The 15,791-nt window shown below is 50.2% G+C and overlaps 8 protein-coding genes across 8 annotated transcripts; 5 read left to right on the top strand and 3 right to left on the bottom strand.

Moving 5' to 3' along the window:
• Positions 1-412: 412 nt before the first annotated feature.
• LRP88_04599 (uncharacterized protein) lies at positions 413-781 on the top strand (the record flags this gene model as incomplete). The annotated part of the gene is made up of 1 exon (XM_083241171.1): positions 413-781. The coding sequence occupies one exon, from the start codon at positions 413-415 to the stop codon at positions 779-781; it is 369 nt and encodes a 122-aa protein (XP_083102319.1).
• Positions 782-1,729: 948 nt separating this feature from the next.
• Positions 1,730-2,176, top strand: LRP88_04598 (uncharacterized protein; the record flags this gene model as incomplete). The annotated part of the gene is made up of 1 exon (XM_083241170.1): positions 1,730-2,176. One exon carries the CDS (start codon positions 1,730-1,732, stop codon positions 2,174-2,176), a length of 447 nt encoding a protein of 148 aa, XP_083102318.1.
• Positions 2,177-3,360: 1,184 nt separating this feature from the next.
• On the top strand, positions 3,361-4,060 carry LRP88_04597 (uncharacterized protein; the record flags this gene model as incomplete). Its single annotated transcript, XM_083241169.1, has 3 exons — positions 3,361-3,551; positions 3,601-3,972; positions 4,024-4,060. 3 exons carry the CDS (start codon positions 3,361-3,363, stop codon positions 4,058-4,060), a joined length of 600 nt encoding a protein of 199 aa, XP_083102317.1.
• Positions 4,061-4,149: 89 nt separating this feature from the next.
• Positions 4,150-5,529, bottom strand: LRP88_04596 (uncharacterized protein; the record flags this gene model as incomplete). The annotated part of the gene is made up of 6 exons (XM_083241168.1): positions 4,150-4,390; positions 4,455-4,882; positions 4,930-5,053; positions 5,105-5,273; positions 5,324-5,425; positions 5,475-5,529. 6 exons carry the CDS (start codon positions 5,527-5,529, stop codon positions 4,150-4,152), a joined length of 1,119 nt encoding a protein of 372 aa, XP_083102316.1.
• A 698-nt stretch (positions 5,530-6,227) lies between these two features.
• LRP88_04595 (uncharacterized protein) lies at positions 6,228-8,139 on the top strand (the record flags this gene model as incomplete). Its single annotated transcript, XM_083241167.1, has 8 exons — positions 6,228-6,424; positions 6,556-6,690; positions 6,740-6,891; positions 6,939-7,314; positions 7,362-7,604; positions 7,653-7,761; positions 7,814-7,986; positions 8,034-8,139. 8 exons carry the CDS (start codon positions 6,228-6,230, stop codon positions 8,137-8,139), a joined length of 1,491 nt encoding a protein of 496 aa, XP_083102315.1.
• A 212-nt stretch (positions 8,140-8,351) lies between these two features.
• LRP88_04594 (uncharacterized protein) lies at positions 8,352-9,754 on the bottom strand (the record flags this gene model as incomplete). The annotated part of the gene is made up of 2 exons (XM_083241166.1): positions 8,352-9,155; positions 9,203-9,754. 2 exons carry the CDS (start codon positions 9,752-9,754, stop codon positions 8,352-8,354), a joined length of 1,356 nt encoding a protein of 451 aa, XP_083102314.1.
• A 1,007-nt stretch (positions 9,755-10,761) lies between these two features.
• LRP88_04593 (uncharacterized protein) lies at positions 10,762-12,097 on the top strand (the record flags this gene model as incomplete). Its single annotated transcript, XM_083241165.1, has 5 exons — positions 10,762-10,905; positions 10,955-11,284; positions 11,345-11,410; positions 11,460-11,494; positions 11,542-12,097. 5 exons carry the CDS (start codon positions 10,762-10,764, stop codon positions 12,095-12,097), a joined length of 1,131 nt encoding a protein of 376 aa, XP_083102313.1.
• Positions 12,098-13,399: 1,302 nt separating this feature from the next.
• LRP88_04592 (uncharacterized protein) lies at positions 13,400-14,638 on the bottom strand (the record flags this gene model as incomplete). The annotated part of the gene is made up of 1 exon (XM_083241164.1): positions 13,400-14,638. One exon carries the CDS (start codon positions 14,636-14,638, stop codon positions 13,400-13,402), a length of 1,239 nt encoding a protein of 412 aa, XP_083102312.1.
• Positions 14,639-15,791: the final 1,153 nt, after the last annotated feature.

The following is a 15,791-nucleotide window of genomic DNA, read 5'->3' as shown; positions in this document are numbered from 1 at the left end:
ACATGTAGCTTGAGTAATTGTTCATGTTTTTCCCTTGGGTGCACACTTCATGTCGGCAAGCTGAGCAAAGTTCTAAACATACTAAACGGAATTGCGCATGATGACTGCTTTCCTGGGCGGGTTGTTCCGATATCTCAACCCAGTCGTTGGTATGGGCATGAGCAGGACTACAGACAACAAGTATCGAACATGAGCGGAACTGCAGGATTCGAGTCACATTATTCAGTCGAAGCAGTCTGAATCGGAACTACAAATAGATCTTCTGATGGTGTAAATTCCCAAATTTTTGCTCTAATCATCGTTGCGCGTTGACGCCATCTCTCTGCTGGATACAAGCCTCAACTCACCATTTCTCCTACTCCACAGCTCTTAGCAACTTACAGCATGGCGGAAATCCAAGCCAAGGTTAACAATGAGACCGATGATCATCGGCTACGCGAATCAGCCGGCCCTTGAGGAGTCAGTGCCAAACGACTTGGACCAGGACTACGTCTTCAAGAGCGCGATGGAAACCGTAACACGCCTTGACGAATTGATCGTCAAGGTCAACAACCGAGTCCACAAGCCCATCAGGGGCGCCGAGTGGCTGTCAACGGACGCCAAGGACCTCTGTGATAGGCTTCTCGAGGCCAAGAAGCCCGTCATCGAGCTAATCGACTGGATCAGAAAGAATGGACCACCAGTCCGAGAAGAAGACAACAGCATGTATTTGGAACTTTTTGGTTCTTGGAATGTGGTTGATCCTCTTATTTCGGAGGTTTACAAGTTTTTGGGACACTAAGTTGGGACAGGGGAGTTCAAGCGCTTTGTTGGTGTGACATAGGATAAGGAGTTATAATGGAGAGATTTATTCGTACAAGTGGATCTGAATTCATATTTTGTGCTTTGGTGTTATACACATGGTACTCGGCGTGAAATGTGATAATGTCGTTGATTCAGAAGAAGAGGCGTACCTGGAGAGTATATAACTTAGTAGATTTATTGATATAGATGATGGGGAAAAACTTGAGCCAATTAAGGCAGGCAATAATGATTCATTCTGCCGCCTCTATATAGGGCCGTGCTATTCCTGGTTGTTTCTTTGGGACGCCTGGTTGCCAATCTTGTTGATGTAATAATGTCTAACCCAGAGATGGAAAGCCGGGCATAGCCACAAATAACACGGTTACCTCCCTGTTTTTCAGGACTGTTTCTTTGTTTCGAGTCAGTTAGATAGCGTGGGGATTGACGGGAAGGGTGATGCATCGGCGCTTTCGCAGTATGAAATCGTGACCACGACAAAGAAGACGCCTTGACGTTGGTTGCTGACGAGCATCCTGGGCAATTGTTCATGCTCTCGTCTCAGCACACATCCCACGTTGGTCAACTGAATCGATTCTTAGCCTCAAGGGAGTACTAGATGATTGCAATGATTTTCTGTATGGGCTGTTCTGATACCATGGCGCCATCGTTCTCACAGAACAGTTGAGTTCTGATAATGATTACAAGAAGCATCGAACAAGTCCCTTTGGAGACGTAATTGATACCGACAACAAAGAGTTGAATTATAAGATCCAAGTCCCTTATTACTTTTGAAAATGCCCAGCTTATAGATAAATAGCTCAATTGCTCCTTGACATTTTCAACCTCTCACTCTTCTCAAAACCGCCCTTGATAACAAGCATCTACTTGATCTCGGGACTTCACTTACTTCATCTTCCAACACCCTTGATTCTTCATAGTCTCCAAGATGGAGAATCACCAGACGACGGCTCACAAGGAGAGCGACGATGGCCAGCTCATTGGCAACGCCACCCAGCCGCTGGAGAACGTTGACCAGGCTGATCGGCCCGTGTCGCCTGACGAGAAGGTAATAGAGGAGATGATGCAGCAAGGCAGGGATTCCATCATTCAGACTGTGATGGGAACGGTCAAGGAAATCGATGACCGTATCTTCAAGATCAACGAGCGAATCCACAAGCCCATCCCTGGAGCCCAGTGGCTGTCGACGGACGCCGAGGACCTTCGCGATAGGCTCGTCGAGGCTAAGAAGCCGATCGCCCAGATGCTCAAGGACATGACGGGACCCGAGTCGAATATCGAAGGGGATGAAGTTATCCTGCTCGTCAGATTTTGGGCGTTCTTGGCTCAGAGTCACAATATCAGTCTAGAAGCAGACAGATTCTTGGGCAAGTAAGTCTAGATGATTGGGATAGGGGAGTTTATGTGCTTTGTTGGCGCGAAGCAGGTCAAGGAGCTATATGGCTAGATTGCAATATGATAACTAGATCAAGTAATTGATGTTTGGCGTTTGGAGTTTAGCTTTTTATCCATTGTGCTCCCGATGAAATATGATAAGGTGGTTGATTCTGAAGAAGAGGCCTGCTGAGGAACACAATAGGGGAACGAAAGCCGCTCCGTATGTGAACCTAACATGTCCCTGGCAAAGATGAAATCGATTTCAAGCCTTGATATAACAGTGAATTATTTGCAGGTCACATTGATAATATATGTGGTATTCATGGCTCGAGGTCGCTTCAACCGAGACGGCAGCTCCTAGAAGGAGTGCGGCGCGTTCCCGGGGTAGACTATGATGAACTGCACATCGCTTTCTGTAATTCTAGAGGAAGGCAACGAGCAAGGGGCTTTGGTCGACCAGTTTGCGTGGTGGATAACCATCACACAAGCAGAAATTCAGATGCATCTTTTCTTTCTGCGAGTGCTTACTCGCCTTGATAGACGCCCAGTATGGGAATCCTAGTCACATCAAGAAATAATGGTCTCATCAGAAACCAGAGCAAAAGACACTGCGATTGGATTTCTCAGTGTGAGCTTGGTTGAGCAGGTAACAATCCTTGTCTACAACCACGTCTACGAGCGGAGCCTCTACTATCGACACATTCCAGGGACGCGAGACCGACATGACCCTACTTTAACTCGCGGTAGACCCACAATGCGACAGACGTGTCACCCTGGAAGATCCCAATCTACCGTGACATTGGGAAGATGGTCGCGATGGCATCCCTGTCCAGCATTTAAGCGGCGTAACTTGGCGGTCGCAGTTTCGGGGTCTGGTAGAGCTAATGCCAGTCAGCACATTCAGACTTCAGTTGGTGACCACCGCCCAAGATACCCATGATTTTGGTAGGTGGCTGCCCAGGAGAAGACGGAATAAAGTGCAACTAACCGGGCGGACGGGAATGTGAAAGAGAAACATTGTTCGCCTTGATTGGTAAAGGCGATGATGCTCAGCCACTCAGCAACGCCCTCGCGAATAGGCAGAAGTGCAAATCTCACCTGTAAAGACGTAAATACAAGTACATAAGTAGGAGCACGTGTCCCATTTCAACTAGAGGAGAAAATGCTTGACTATACGCGACCATGCCTGCTACACGAACTTACTATCTCGGCGATGAAGAGTTTGATGGCTGGGCAGGCCCAGTCCGAGTCACTTACAACAGCTACATGAGACATAATCTCGAAGGGGGCGCGAATCCTGTGCTAAAGCGGGCGCTTGAAGACATTGCTGTTCAAGCGGCTCTTGAGCGTGCATTCGTTACTGTGCATATTCGGTAAGACAGACGTTTTTCAAATGGATTCCTCTGACATGCCCAGCTCGAGCGTTCATGTCACGACGATTGATGAGTTTGGTCAGAGATTTAACGATGATCCTCATATCACCATCGAGTGCAGCGGGATCACTGGGCATGTGTACTGCACTGGCTTTGCCTATACCGAGCTGCCTCCGTATTGGTACAGCGACATGGAGTTTTCTCACGTCAAGTGGGAGGATCGTACGCCTTCTACCCAAGTCTCGTACTATGATTCTCCAGTCGTAGAACAGACACCTGCTGCAAGCGTCTACTACACGGGCCATGAGCCCAGCCCGCCTTCTCCTCCGTTACCGCAGTGGGTCGCTCGGCCGGCATATGTTGCGGCCCCAGGAGTTGAGTATCAGTGGTGGGATGGGACAAGATTCACCCATCACATGGCGTGAGTTCAGCCTCCAATTCTGTGATAGAGAGCCGATCTAACAGAGGTTAGTTCCCCGGGTGAGACTGGCAGGTCCCCTAACTACTAAGACGGCATACGTGAACTATCTATGAAGGACTTTAAGCAGGGGCAACGGTTTGACGATATGGTTATGAGGCCATTCAATGTTATTGAGCTCTAGTTATGAATCTTGGCATGCAGCCCAGGGAGAATCTCCAAATCCTTCTTGCTGTGCTCGTACTTTCCATCGGTGATCTTGGCACCGCTTGTTGGACGCTGCTGCTGTGTCTGGCGGACCTTGACCCATTGCTCTGTTGTTAGATGCTGGCCCAGTTCCGTAAACACGTTGGATGTCAAACCAAGTCGCTTGAGAAGAGGGCTGTTATCGATGGGGTCCAGAACGACATTGTTGTTGGGTCTATGGTTTATCAGTATCGTCCAAAATAGAAGTCTGCTGAAGACGGAAGAATGGAATGACTCACCTGGCAAAGTACAACACACCCAATCGGTCAATGTGTGCCTGATCCGCTGGAGGCGCATGCACCCGATGAATACTCGACTTGATAAGCCCACCCGTCAAAGCCGTCAAAGCATCACAAGTATTAATAGTAATAGTGCCATCCTGCGGCTTGACCCATTTCCACTGGCCCTCCGAGTTGAGGATCTGCAGGGCGGCAACAGGCTGACGGAACAGGAGTGTCAACGTGCCAAGGTCTGTGTGTCCTGGGACGTACAAAGCGCCAAGCTTCTGGTTCTCCTCTTGGCCTCGGGCGGCGTAGTGCATGTAGCGGAGGTGGTCTTCGCCCTTGACGTCGTATTGGTGGGCGCGGACGAGTTGGTCTTCGTCGGGGAGTTCGAGGAGGATTGCGAAGAGGCGGAGGAGTTTAACTACGACTTCGTCGTGGCATTTCTGAAAATGTTAGAGCTAATAATGGGCGTGTGTGAGGTTTGGCTTACACGACTGAAGGCTTCAATCTCCTTGATGTTGGTACCTAGAACAGGTGGCTGATGACGCTCGTGGAAGCCATCGAACTTGGGGATGTTGTACACCTGAATATTGTCCTTGATTCCATTTCCGATACTGCATAATTCCTAATTAGCAATTGAAAGATAGAAAAACAAGGTTTCTCACATCCGATTACCAGCCGGTCTGTATCCGTTATACTCTCCCTTGACCAGATCACTCTCGTTGTGATACTTGAGCTTCTCTTCTAGAGGCAGGGCGTAAAACTCTCGGCCTAGAGCAAATTGACGGTCGACTTCTTCCTGGCTAATGTTGAAGTTTTTGACGTAGAAGAAACCTAGACTATAATTAGGCGTTGCACTGGAAGCTCGTGTTGTTGTTACCCACCAATGTTACGGACGGCGTGGTCGAGTTGCTTGACAAGCTCTTGCTTGCCGCCAGGTTGGTCAAAGAGGCTCAAGTCAAGAGTGGCCAACTCTGCCCAGTCCACTAGCCGCCCATTAGTGATGTTTCAAGATGTTGGTTGCGGGAGACCTACAGTTCTCCTTGGTCACTGGGACTTGCTCATATCGGTCGATCAATCTTCCTGGCATTTTGAACTGTGTTGCAGTTACTACTTGCGGGGTTAACACAGGGATCAGATAACAACATAAAATGCGATCAAGCAGGTAATAAAGAAACCCCGGCCGAGCACGCCATATATACCCACTCCCGCGTTGTGCGGAAGCACTATCCCGATCCCCGGAGTTATCGGTCCTGACCCGACGACAAACGGCAATTATTTCCGGCTTTGACCAATGAAATTAAGTGTTTTGATATCATGTTCGCGTTAAATGATACCGATTGATGGTGGTTTGTAGTAGATCTAAGCACGTAAAGCATGCGACCAGCACATCATGCGGGAACCGACAACTACTGCAGGACCGAGTGGGATATAGGATGTAGTTTGGGGTAACTTCCCTGTAGATCCCTCGTTTATTTCCATTAAAGACGTTTTATAATCCTATCGTGACAGTTTAACGACATGACGTCTTATGAGGAGGATGAGGCGCCATCCAAGTCTTGGCCGCTTTCAGTATTTGCGATGTCGGACCTCTGATAGATATCCTAGTGCGTTTCATTAGTTCTGGAGCCTCGGCTCGCGAGAGTCATGTAAGAGCTGTTTATTATTCTCGGGTCTGCCACTTGCTTTTGTCCGCAAGTGGCTGTTCGAACGAGCCAGGCTTACTCGTGTGAAGGGTGAAACGTCTGAGGGCAGTCTTGAAAGAACTTGGAAGTTTTGCGGCCCACCATGACAACCACCGACATCAAAAAGAAGAGGCTATCATTACTTGGACTCTTGAAGGAAATATTTAACTGGTATCCTTCCGAATATCCCTCGGAGGAGCGAAAGTATGCACAGCCAAATACTGCCCTGGACATGACTGACTGGCCCCAGATTACTCTTCAAGCTCGATGTTTCAATTTTGGTTTTTGCATGTCTATGCTGTAAGTAACCCAGCTGCTATACTCGGGTTTACGGGAACTAACAAATGCCAAGTCTTTGTCAAATTCCTAGGTCGGTTTCACCTTGCGTATTGAGTGTCCAATCTGACACGAGCAGACCAAACAAACATCAGCAATGCATACGTCAGCGGACTCAAGGAGGACTTTGGCCTCTACGGAAACGAACTTAACTACTTCAATGTCTGCTACTATACGGCCTATGTCGTTTTTCAGGTTCCAGGCATGCTGTTGATGTCTCGGCCGGCTTTGTAAGAATATTCTTCTTGGCAATCGTTTCTGATACTGACTTTTAGGAAGAGCAAGATGGCTTCTTCCGACCCTGGAAGTTCTCTGGGGCATTGTTACCTTTGCTCAGAGCCGAGTTACTAATGTGCACCAACTTTATGCGGCACGTTTCCTCGTCGGCATGCTCGAGGCTCCTGTATTTGCAGGCACACATTTCATCCTGGGTAAGCCATCACTAACCCGTCTTCTACTGAGTGCTAAGCGTGGATAGGCTCCTGGTATAGCGGCCCGGAACTCTTTAAGCGCGCCGGAACGTGGTTCGTCTGCAACCCCCTCGGATCAATGGTGAGCGGCTACCTTCAAGCCGCTGCTTACACCAACCTATCCGGTGTTGGTGGCATGCCTGGATGGAAATGGCTCTTTATCATTGATGGCATCTTTACTATTCCTGTCGCGTTTCTGGGCTTCATCATTTTCCCTGGGGTACCCGACTCTCCAAGACCCTTCTTCTTGACTGAGAATGATATTTCATTGGCCAAGCAGCGTCTGGAAAGGTACCGTATCCGACGTCCTGGAAAGATTGGAAAGGATGTGTTTAAGCGCACCATCAAGAGATGGCATATTTGGGTTTTTGTATTCTGCTACATGTGAGTTTCAGGTGCCCAACTGGGATGATGCCGACTGACCATTTTAGTTGCATGATCATCTCTTCCTATCCTTCTTCGTACATGAATCTCTGGCTCAAGGAAGAAGGCTATTCGGTTGGAAAGATAAACACGCTGCCAACTGTCACCTCTGCCATCACCATCGTCGCTTCGTGGCTTGGCACGACCTTGGCGTCTATTTATCCGTCGTGGATCATATACACCATCGTTGAGGGTTCTTGTATGTTTGCAACAATCTGCATGATTGTGTGGAACATTCCCAAAGGGCTGAAGTGAGTTATTGAAGACTTTAATGAGAGTGAAGCTAACTAACGTGATAGATTCTTTGCGTGGTACCTGTTTGGTGTCTCGGGCTGTGCAAGTCCGATTTTGTATTCAACGGTCAACACCATCGTCAAGGATGACTCTGAGGAGCGAGCCCTCATCATGGTAGGCATATACTCGCCCACTTTTATCACTGTAACTAGCTAATAGGGGCAAGGGATCGATGATGACATTCGGCTATTCTTTCTACATCTGGGTTCCTCTCCTGCTGTTTCCCACAGCTGGACCCAATGGAGCGCCCAGATGGCGCAAGGGCTGGCCCGTTACGCTGGTTTTCTTCTTCTTGCTGTGGTCAGGTTTCATCACGGCCATTGTGCTGTACAAGAAAAGGTGAGAGATTTATGCCAATGCAGTACGAATATCTAACTTGTGACTAGTGGTAAAAAGGGGGAGGAGACTCCTGCCGATGACGAGAGTGCCACCGAAGATAGTTTAGTTGAGGGAGAGTCTATCACTGTTCAACGGGGATCGGACTCTAAATAAGAGAGGGCAACCAATCAGGGTATCGAAATGTGCAAGGGTAGGGAGCATTGCATGCCAGTAGTGGATTCTAGATGTGTCCTTTGGTGCTGAGGCTATCTCTCTGAAGATGGCCGTGTCCAGGATATTGAGATTAAATTTGTTTAGAATATTAAATACAGAATTGAAGAAAACCACACACCCTAGCATCAAGATAAAGCTAGATATGCTGGCTCTTACAGGCACTGGGAGTACCAGTCGTTGGACTTGACACACTTGCCCTGGGCGCAAGTAGTAGCGCCAGTGTATCCCTGTCCGCCACACTGAGCATACAGAGCAACAGTACCAGCGGTCTTGGGCTGCTCTGTGGCGGGCTTGGAAGCCTGGGTCGCGGCCGGCTTGGGCTCTTGGGCCTTGGAGGCTGGAGCGGTAGACTTGTTATCGACGGCAGCGGCGGAGCTTCCGGCAGTGTCGATCTTGCCGGCGCCGGCGTTCTGGGGCACAGAGGTCTTGGCCTTGCTAGCGGAAACAGCGGGTGCGATGTTCAGGCTGGAGTACTCGGAGAAGAAGGAAGTGTCCTTGTAGTCAAAGCCACCCTGAGAGTTCTGGAGGAGGTTGGTCTGGCAGGCGCGGCCAAGGGCAAGCTGGCACTCTGTATTGGAGCTGGGGGCAGTGAAGAGACGGCCCTTGTAGTCGGAAACCATATTCTTTACGTTGATAAAGACGTTACCCTCAAAGATACCACGGGCGGTGGCTTCACCTCCCTCGATGGCGTGGCCGTTGTTGTCCTCCCAGACGTTGTTGACAGCGTGGAGAAGAGTCTTGCCGCTGAGGGCAGGGCTGCGGCCAGCGGTGCGCTTGATGTAGTTGTTCTGCATGGTGATCTGGTCGTCCTTGCCAACCATCTCAAAGGTCCAGTAATGGTAGCCGTCGCCTCCAGTGGAGTAGGGGGACTGGCCGTCGATGAAGTTGTTGGACAGCGTGATGCGCTTGCTGGGGTTGAAGCCGAAGACGTAGTGCTGGCGGCCGGGGCGAGCAGTCTATTGCTGTTAGAAGATATTTAGAGTGAGGAAAGCGGATGGGTTACCGTGACGTGATCAACCCAGACTTGGTCGGCGCCATCGAACGAGATGGCATCACCACCCCAGACGTACTTGGGGTTGAGGTCGGTAACGTGAATGTTCTGGATGATGATGTTCTTGGCACCACCGCGCATTCTCAAGCCCTTGCCCTTGATGCCGGCCTTGTCACCCACGCCGAGAATGGTCTTGTCAGAGGCAACATCAATAGGAGTCCTAGCAGCCTTGTACCACGTCTCACGTGAAGCAGGCTTGCCTCCACAGTCAGCCTGAATAATCTTCTGGAACTTGTCACCGGTGCCCCAGCTGGCGCAGACATTTCCAGACTCGGTGCCCTCAGAGGTGGTGTAGTCAAACTCCTTGGAGAGCACAATGACGCGAGGCTGCTTGTCAGTGAGCAGCTTGGTCAACTCCTGGATGGTCTGCGGGTGATCCGGAGTCGCCTTGCCACCGCCCGTGACGCCCTTGGCGAAACCCTCAGCCTTGCCGACGACGCTCTGAGAGGCGCCTAGCTGCGCCAGACCAGCTAGAGCAACTAGGAGAGTCGAAACAGACTTCATGATGAATGTTGGTTAAAACGAAAGTAGGTGTTGTTGACAGGTTAAAAAACGAGCGAATGATGGTCAAGAAACAATTGTCGAATATACAAGATGAAACTCAAAAAAAAAAAAAGAATGAATAATAAACAGATGAATATTAAAAAACTCGCCAAGCTCGACGGGGATGGACGATTTAAGTAATTGTTCAGCACGAGAGACGTGATTGGTGGAAGTTGTCGATGCTTTCTTCACCTGGCGCTGTGTGCTCAACCGACGTGTTTCAGGGGCCTTGGTTCGGAACTACGGCATTCTAGACTAAGTTTTTTGGGTGATTCTAAGCCTTGTTCGGTAGGGCTCGTTTCAACCTAGACCCTTGAATTTGGGAAATTCTACGCGCTGCAGGGGTCAGGAAAGCGAGAAATGGGGGCACGAAATACGAGCTCTTGACAGGGTGTGTGCTGCACGTCTTGAGTAGAGGTTCGTCCAGTTTTTAAGCTTCAGAATAAGGCTGATTGTTTAGCTTTACTTAAGAACATGGTTTATTAGATGCAAGACATTCCTTAGTTTGACTACTCTGATCTGTGCAGCGTTGGCCATTTGTTACCGCTTGTCTGGTTGTTGTTAAATCATACCGAGGCATTAGAAAAATACCCACACTCGCTTCAGGGTGGCACCCGTCCCTCGGTAGCGCTCATAAGGTGCCACCGTGCTCGGTAGTCCGCGGCCATCCGATATCCTTATCAGATGGCTAAGCGCGCTTATCCTTATCGAATCGTTATCGACATCCTGGTTACCACGCCTTGCGAGAATCGAGGACTGATATCCCAGCCGTTACGCCCTACCTGACCCGGAGAATTCATGTCCGCGATGGAATATTTGTAGAGAATCATACGTATGGAGAGTCTTGGCTGTATGAGAAGTGAGGAGATGTGACTATTAAACCGAAGCCAAGTAGCCGTCTTACTTCGGCTTCTAATCAAGTCGGCAGTCAATTTCAGCTTGGTATCAAAACCGCATCCAAGTTTATCATGCATTTCGCTCCCTTTCTCGTTCTCCTTGGAGGCGTCTCCTCCTCCCTATGCCAGGTCGTTGGAACTCCTTATGGTTTTGCCAAGGGCGTCACTGGCGGTGGAAATGCTACTCCTCAGAAGCCCAAGGACATTGCCCAGTATGTTCTCCAAACTGCGAATAGCATCACTTACTAACTACGGTAGACTCAAGTCATGGCTGGCCGACAACACCCCGCGGGTCATCGCGATCGACAAGACCTTCAACTTCCTTGGTTCTGAAGGAAGCGTCACCGAAACGGGCTGTCGTCTGACGAGTGGATGTACTGCTGCCAACGGAGGCCAGGACACCATCAAGACGGGCGGCTGCGACAGCAACGAGAAGCCTATCCAGGTCAAATACGACAAGGCTAGCTACATCGGCATGCCGGTTGGTAGCAACAAGAGTCTTGTTGGTGTTGGCAACAAGGGCGTTTTGCTTGGCAAGGGCCTTCGCTTCAACACTGCTGCCAAGAACATCATTATTCAGAATATTCACATTGATGTAGGTTGTCCCGGGAAAGGAAAGGACTATTGCTGACTTTTGCAGAACCTCAACCCTCAGTATGTCTGGGGTGGCGATGCCATCAGTCTGTCTGGCAATGACGGTGTCTGGATTGACCACTGCAAGGTAATGACCCTATGATAACCAGGGGCTGCATAGTACTGACACTCTATAGATCAGCCGTACCGGCCGACAGATGTTTGTTTCTCAGTAGGCATCCCCTCCCACCAATGTCGATTCATTACTAACACCTCCAGCTACGAGGCTTCCCGCGTCACCATCTCCAACACCGAATTCGACGGCCGCACCGACTTCTCCCACTCCTGCAACAACGACCACTACTGGACCATCATCATCGGTGGCAAGGGCGACAAGATCACGCTCGACAAGAACTACCTCCACGACCTCTCCGGCCGCGCCCCCAAGATCGGCTCCTCCGAGGGCACCCAGACCGTGCAGGCCGTCAACAACTACTTCAACTCCAACACCGGCCACAACTTTGACATTTCCGCCAGTGGCCGTGTTCTCCTGGAAGGCAACCGCTTCGAGAACTCCAAGACGCCCATCACCGATGCAAGCAAGGTGGGCAAGATCTTCAACGTTCCTGACAGCGGCTCGCGCACTACTTGTGCTTCGTCGCTTGGACGTAACTGTGAGATCAATGCCTACACTTCTTCGGGTGCTGTGCCTAGCCGCAAGGATACCGTTGTTCTGTCTGAGCTTGGCAAGTACAAGTCTAACCTGGTCACCCCTATTCGGTACGGAGACGTCAAGGGACACGTGAGTGGTAACTTTGGTATCGGAAGGATTTAAGTAGGCGTTTTGCGGGCCAAAGAACGCCATAGACGGGAGATTTTTATTCTGGAAATATTATTTAGCTGTACATAACTCAAGATACGTGTGTGGGCTGGCTTGAACCACCTCGTAAATAAACCAGTCATGGTCAAAAGGAACTGTCCTGTATTGAACGAACGCTCTCGGGCTGCACTATATGACAATAGGTGAGTCTTGTTGGGGCTGTCATGAGTGGCCTGGCGATGTGATTATGACAGATGCGAAGCTCTCACAGGAGTTTGTGACCAAATAAGTAGGAAAGGGGGTTGACTCATTCTGAGCTACAGGGTAGCTTTACCCTCATCCGCTTCGTTAGGGATCATGAGAGGAAGTGAAAGTCTTAAAGCTCTTTTCTTGAGATGATTGTTATTACTATTGATTAATCCTTGACCTTTATTTTATTTTATTTTTTTGCTTAATAATTGCTAGAAAGTGCTTAACATTGGCTGCATAAAACCCGCAAGAAAAAGGCTCTAATGCATCTTCCAGCTCTATGAGGGCGTGTTTTACTCTTGCAAAGAGTACTCAAAACGCCACAACTGACGGGCCCTCAAGCTAGACAAGATCTCGGAGTTTGATTGCAACCGCAAATTTTACGGTGAAGAAGCACTCGGCACGCTGTCGCTCACAATGCCCTTGTTTACCTATGGAGGGTTATACTACGCTTGGATGTTAATGCGTTGGACTCCTCCTTCTCAGGCTGAGAACCCCAATTCTCGACTATTTCGGGCTCTTCCTTTTCGGCCTTGGCAGCCTGGGTCTCGACCACTCTCCCTTTCATCGGCAGTGACGGAGGTCTAGCGCCGGTATTATGACCTCGTCTCCCGAGACACTAAATACATACATACAATCTTGGGACCAGAGTAATTAGTAATGGCTTACTCTCTTTGCTTTTGGCTTTAAGCGAAAGTGACCAAAGGATATGATTCGACGGATGTTTAATACCCTGCCCGCGCCATCGGGCCTGGACCCCTGTTCAGCTGGCGACACACACGGAAAGAATGCTTAAAAAGTGGAGGGAGCTGAAGCGAGAACCGCCGTTGTTGATACATCATCTAACGGCTCGTCATCTGAGTCAATCCCGGTACGTTTTCAGCTATAAAGAGTCTATTAAGATGCTACAGCTACTTGAAATACCAGAGCATGAACCAACAAGGGCTCACATTGTATTGAATTTATGCTCCAAGAGGCTGCACCAACAAAGACATATTGGGGTTTCTTGACTAACGGCCGAGATGCTATTCCGCTCGGCAATCACGGCCGGGACCTCCCCATATCCACTTAGTGGGCATAAAGAGGGAGCCAGAAGAGGAAAGCAATCGCGAGGGCCCCGAGGATAGCAGTCTTGGTCACCCTGCTTCCAGGGGCAGACCCTGTAACAAGAACAGTTGTCGGGGCGGCTGGTGTGGCTTCGGGAGAAGAGACAACTTCTGGTGCCGCTCCTCCTCCAACGGTACCATCCTGGGAGTCCGTCGCTGGGTGCTGGGCGTTGGGTACGGTAGGAGAAGTTGGCGACTTGAGGGACTCCGGCAGCTTAGGGTTTTCGGGGTGTTGGCCAGCGGCCGAGGACTCAGGGAGTGTTGAGGGTGACGGAGACGAGGGCGAAGACTCGGAGTCTGACGATCCTGGGACCTTGGGAGCATGAGCCTCGGGTTTCTCAGGGCTGCCTGGGGATCCAACATCCGGGTTTTCAACTGTGGCTGGCTTTTCGACAGTTTCAGTGGATCCCGGAGACGATCCGGAGCCCGCTGATGGTGGCGCGCTAGGGGACTTGGGAGATCCAGGGGTTGGCTGGTGTTTAGGGATGTCTGCAGCTCCAGGAGCACCCTGGCGATCATCCTGAGGGTGATCCTGGGGATGAAGAGCTTCGGGCGAAGAGGGGCTCTGCGGAGACGGAAGAGAAGCTCCGGCGTCGTTGGATCCAGGAGCCTCAGGAACAGACAGGGGGCCGGCTGGTTTGGCATGACCCAACGATGTTGGCCGAGTAGTCTTGACAAACCCAGAAACGGTAGGAGCTGAGCCGAGGACGCAAGAGCCGCCTTTACATGCCGGGTAACCGTTTACCCCACTAGCGGAGCCATGCGCGGAACCACCCGTGGAGTCATCCTTGTTGGGTGATGCCGTGGCCATCTCAGGGAGAGTCAGAACCGTAGTTACCGGGCTCTCACCGCAAACATGGCAGACCACGACAGCTGTAGTGAACCCGGGAGGGCATTCAGTGGCGGCGGGTGGCTGGCACTCTGCCGAAGGGCAGGGCGCAGTGATGGTGTAAGTGTGCAGACCGGGGCCGCTCGGACCGAGTGTTGGCAAGGCGGTGGTGTAAATAAGGGATCCTCCGCCAGTGGCTTGGCCCGGTCCCGAGTCGGCAATAGTCGACACAGGGTAAATACTGGTCCGGGTCACAGGGGGAAGGGTGCTTGTGAGCGTACAATCATCGGGAGTTGACGCTTGTCTTGGTCTGATGGGGAGCCAAGACGCCAGGGTAGCGGCAGGGAAGACGAGAACGAGAGAGAGGAGCATATTTAAACGAGTGTACGATTAACGAGTGGATGTGGGTGCGTGGGGAGCTGTGTTGGTGAGGATGCTTTGGATGTAAGGTGCCTCGTGGGGAGTATTTATGTCCCTCTGGTCAGCTGGTGCTTTCTGTTGCTCATCAACACTTCAACCCAAGCGAGGAATGAAAACTGAACTCTCTCTGAACCATTCATTGAAGAAATGAAGCTGATGTTTCTTCCAAGGTTGGCGTTGTGCGATGCCCTTGACCCTTGGGTGAGGGGCCATTCTCGGCACCACGCTTACATCCCCAATGCCGGATCGGAATTTTGGGACTCGGTGCATCAGACCTCGCTTAAATTTAAGGGCATGAGAACTAGATGACATGTAATCGCTCTGCTTGACGCTGTTCCGCATTGGGCATCCAACTCGTTGGGCTCGTTGGCCTCAATCATGACAAGAGACTCCTTTCCACCTGCTGGACGGTCTACGACAGCTGAAAAGAAACACGGAAAAGAGGGTTAATTATGCCATGACTGCACTAGTCTCAAGTCACAAACCCTTTTTCCTGTTGCTCAAGGGGTTTGAGAGGGCGACGGCAGTCACCTCTCATCAACAGTCTGCTTTCATCAGCACTACCACTGTCTGTTCACTCGGCTAATTTCTTTGTATGAACACTTGAGGTTCCTAATATCAGAGCCATTAGTACTATTTACGATAATCTCGGAATAGCTGCTGGATCAACGAGCTAGATCACAAGGAGCACGATGTCGTCCGTCAACGAAAGACCGATAAGGTTCGAACGAATGCCACAACATTTAGGATATCTCCATTGAGGCCCAAGGTAAAAATTTAACAGAATTCCAGAGGAATTTCTGTCGATGGCAAGATGGGCTGAAAATGACAACTCGGTGCTCTTGGCCTGAGAGACATCGTAGCCGACATCACCTTCACATTGACCACTCTCCCTTTCCATTCCGGAGACCAATTTTTACCTCTCTTTGTAGGTTTCAGATGCCTCTCTGCAAGTCAGACTCCTGAAATAAGTTCTCAGAGTTGCATTACTTGTGAGTTGGCCTCGTTGAATGTGCTGGTAAGAGGTGATTTGACCTGAGCTCTGTTAACCATAAATATCACCCTCTCTGCATCTAGAGTTGAGGCATCCAGCATCAATCATCAC

The sequence above is a fragment of the Fusarium phalaenopsidis genome (genome assembly GCF_050370095.1).
Source record: "Fusarium phalaenopsidis strain FUZ10S chromosome Unknown contig_32292, whole genome shotgun sequence".
Classification (NCBI taxonomy): Eukaryota; Fungi; Ascomycota; class Sordariomycetes; order Hypocreales; family Nectriaceae; genus Fusarium; species Fusarium phalaenopsidis.
The sequence above is the reverse complement of the archived record's forward strand: the minus strand, read 5'-3'. Positions and strand labels throughout refer to the sequence as shown.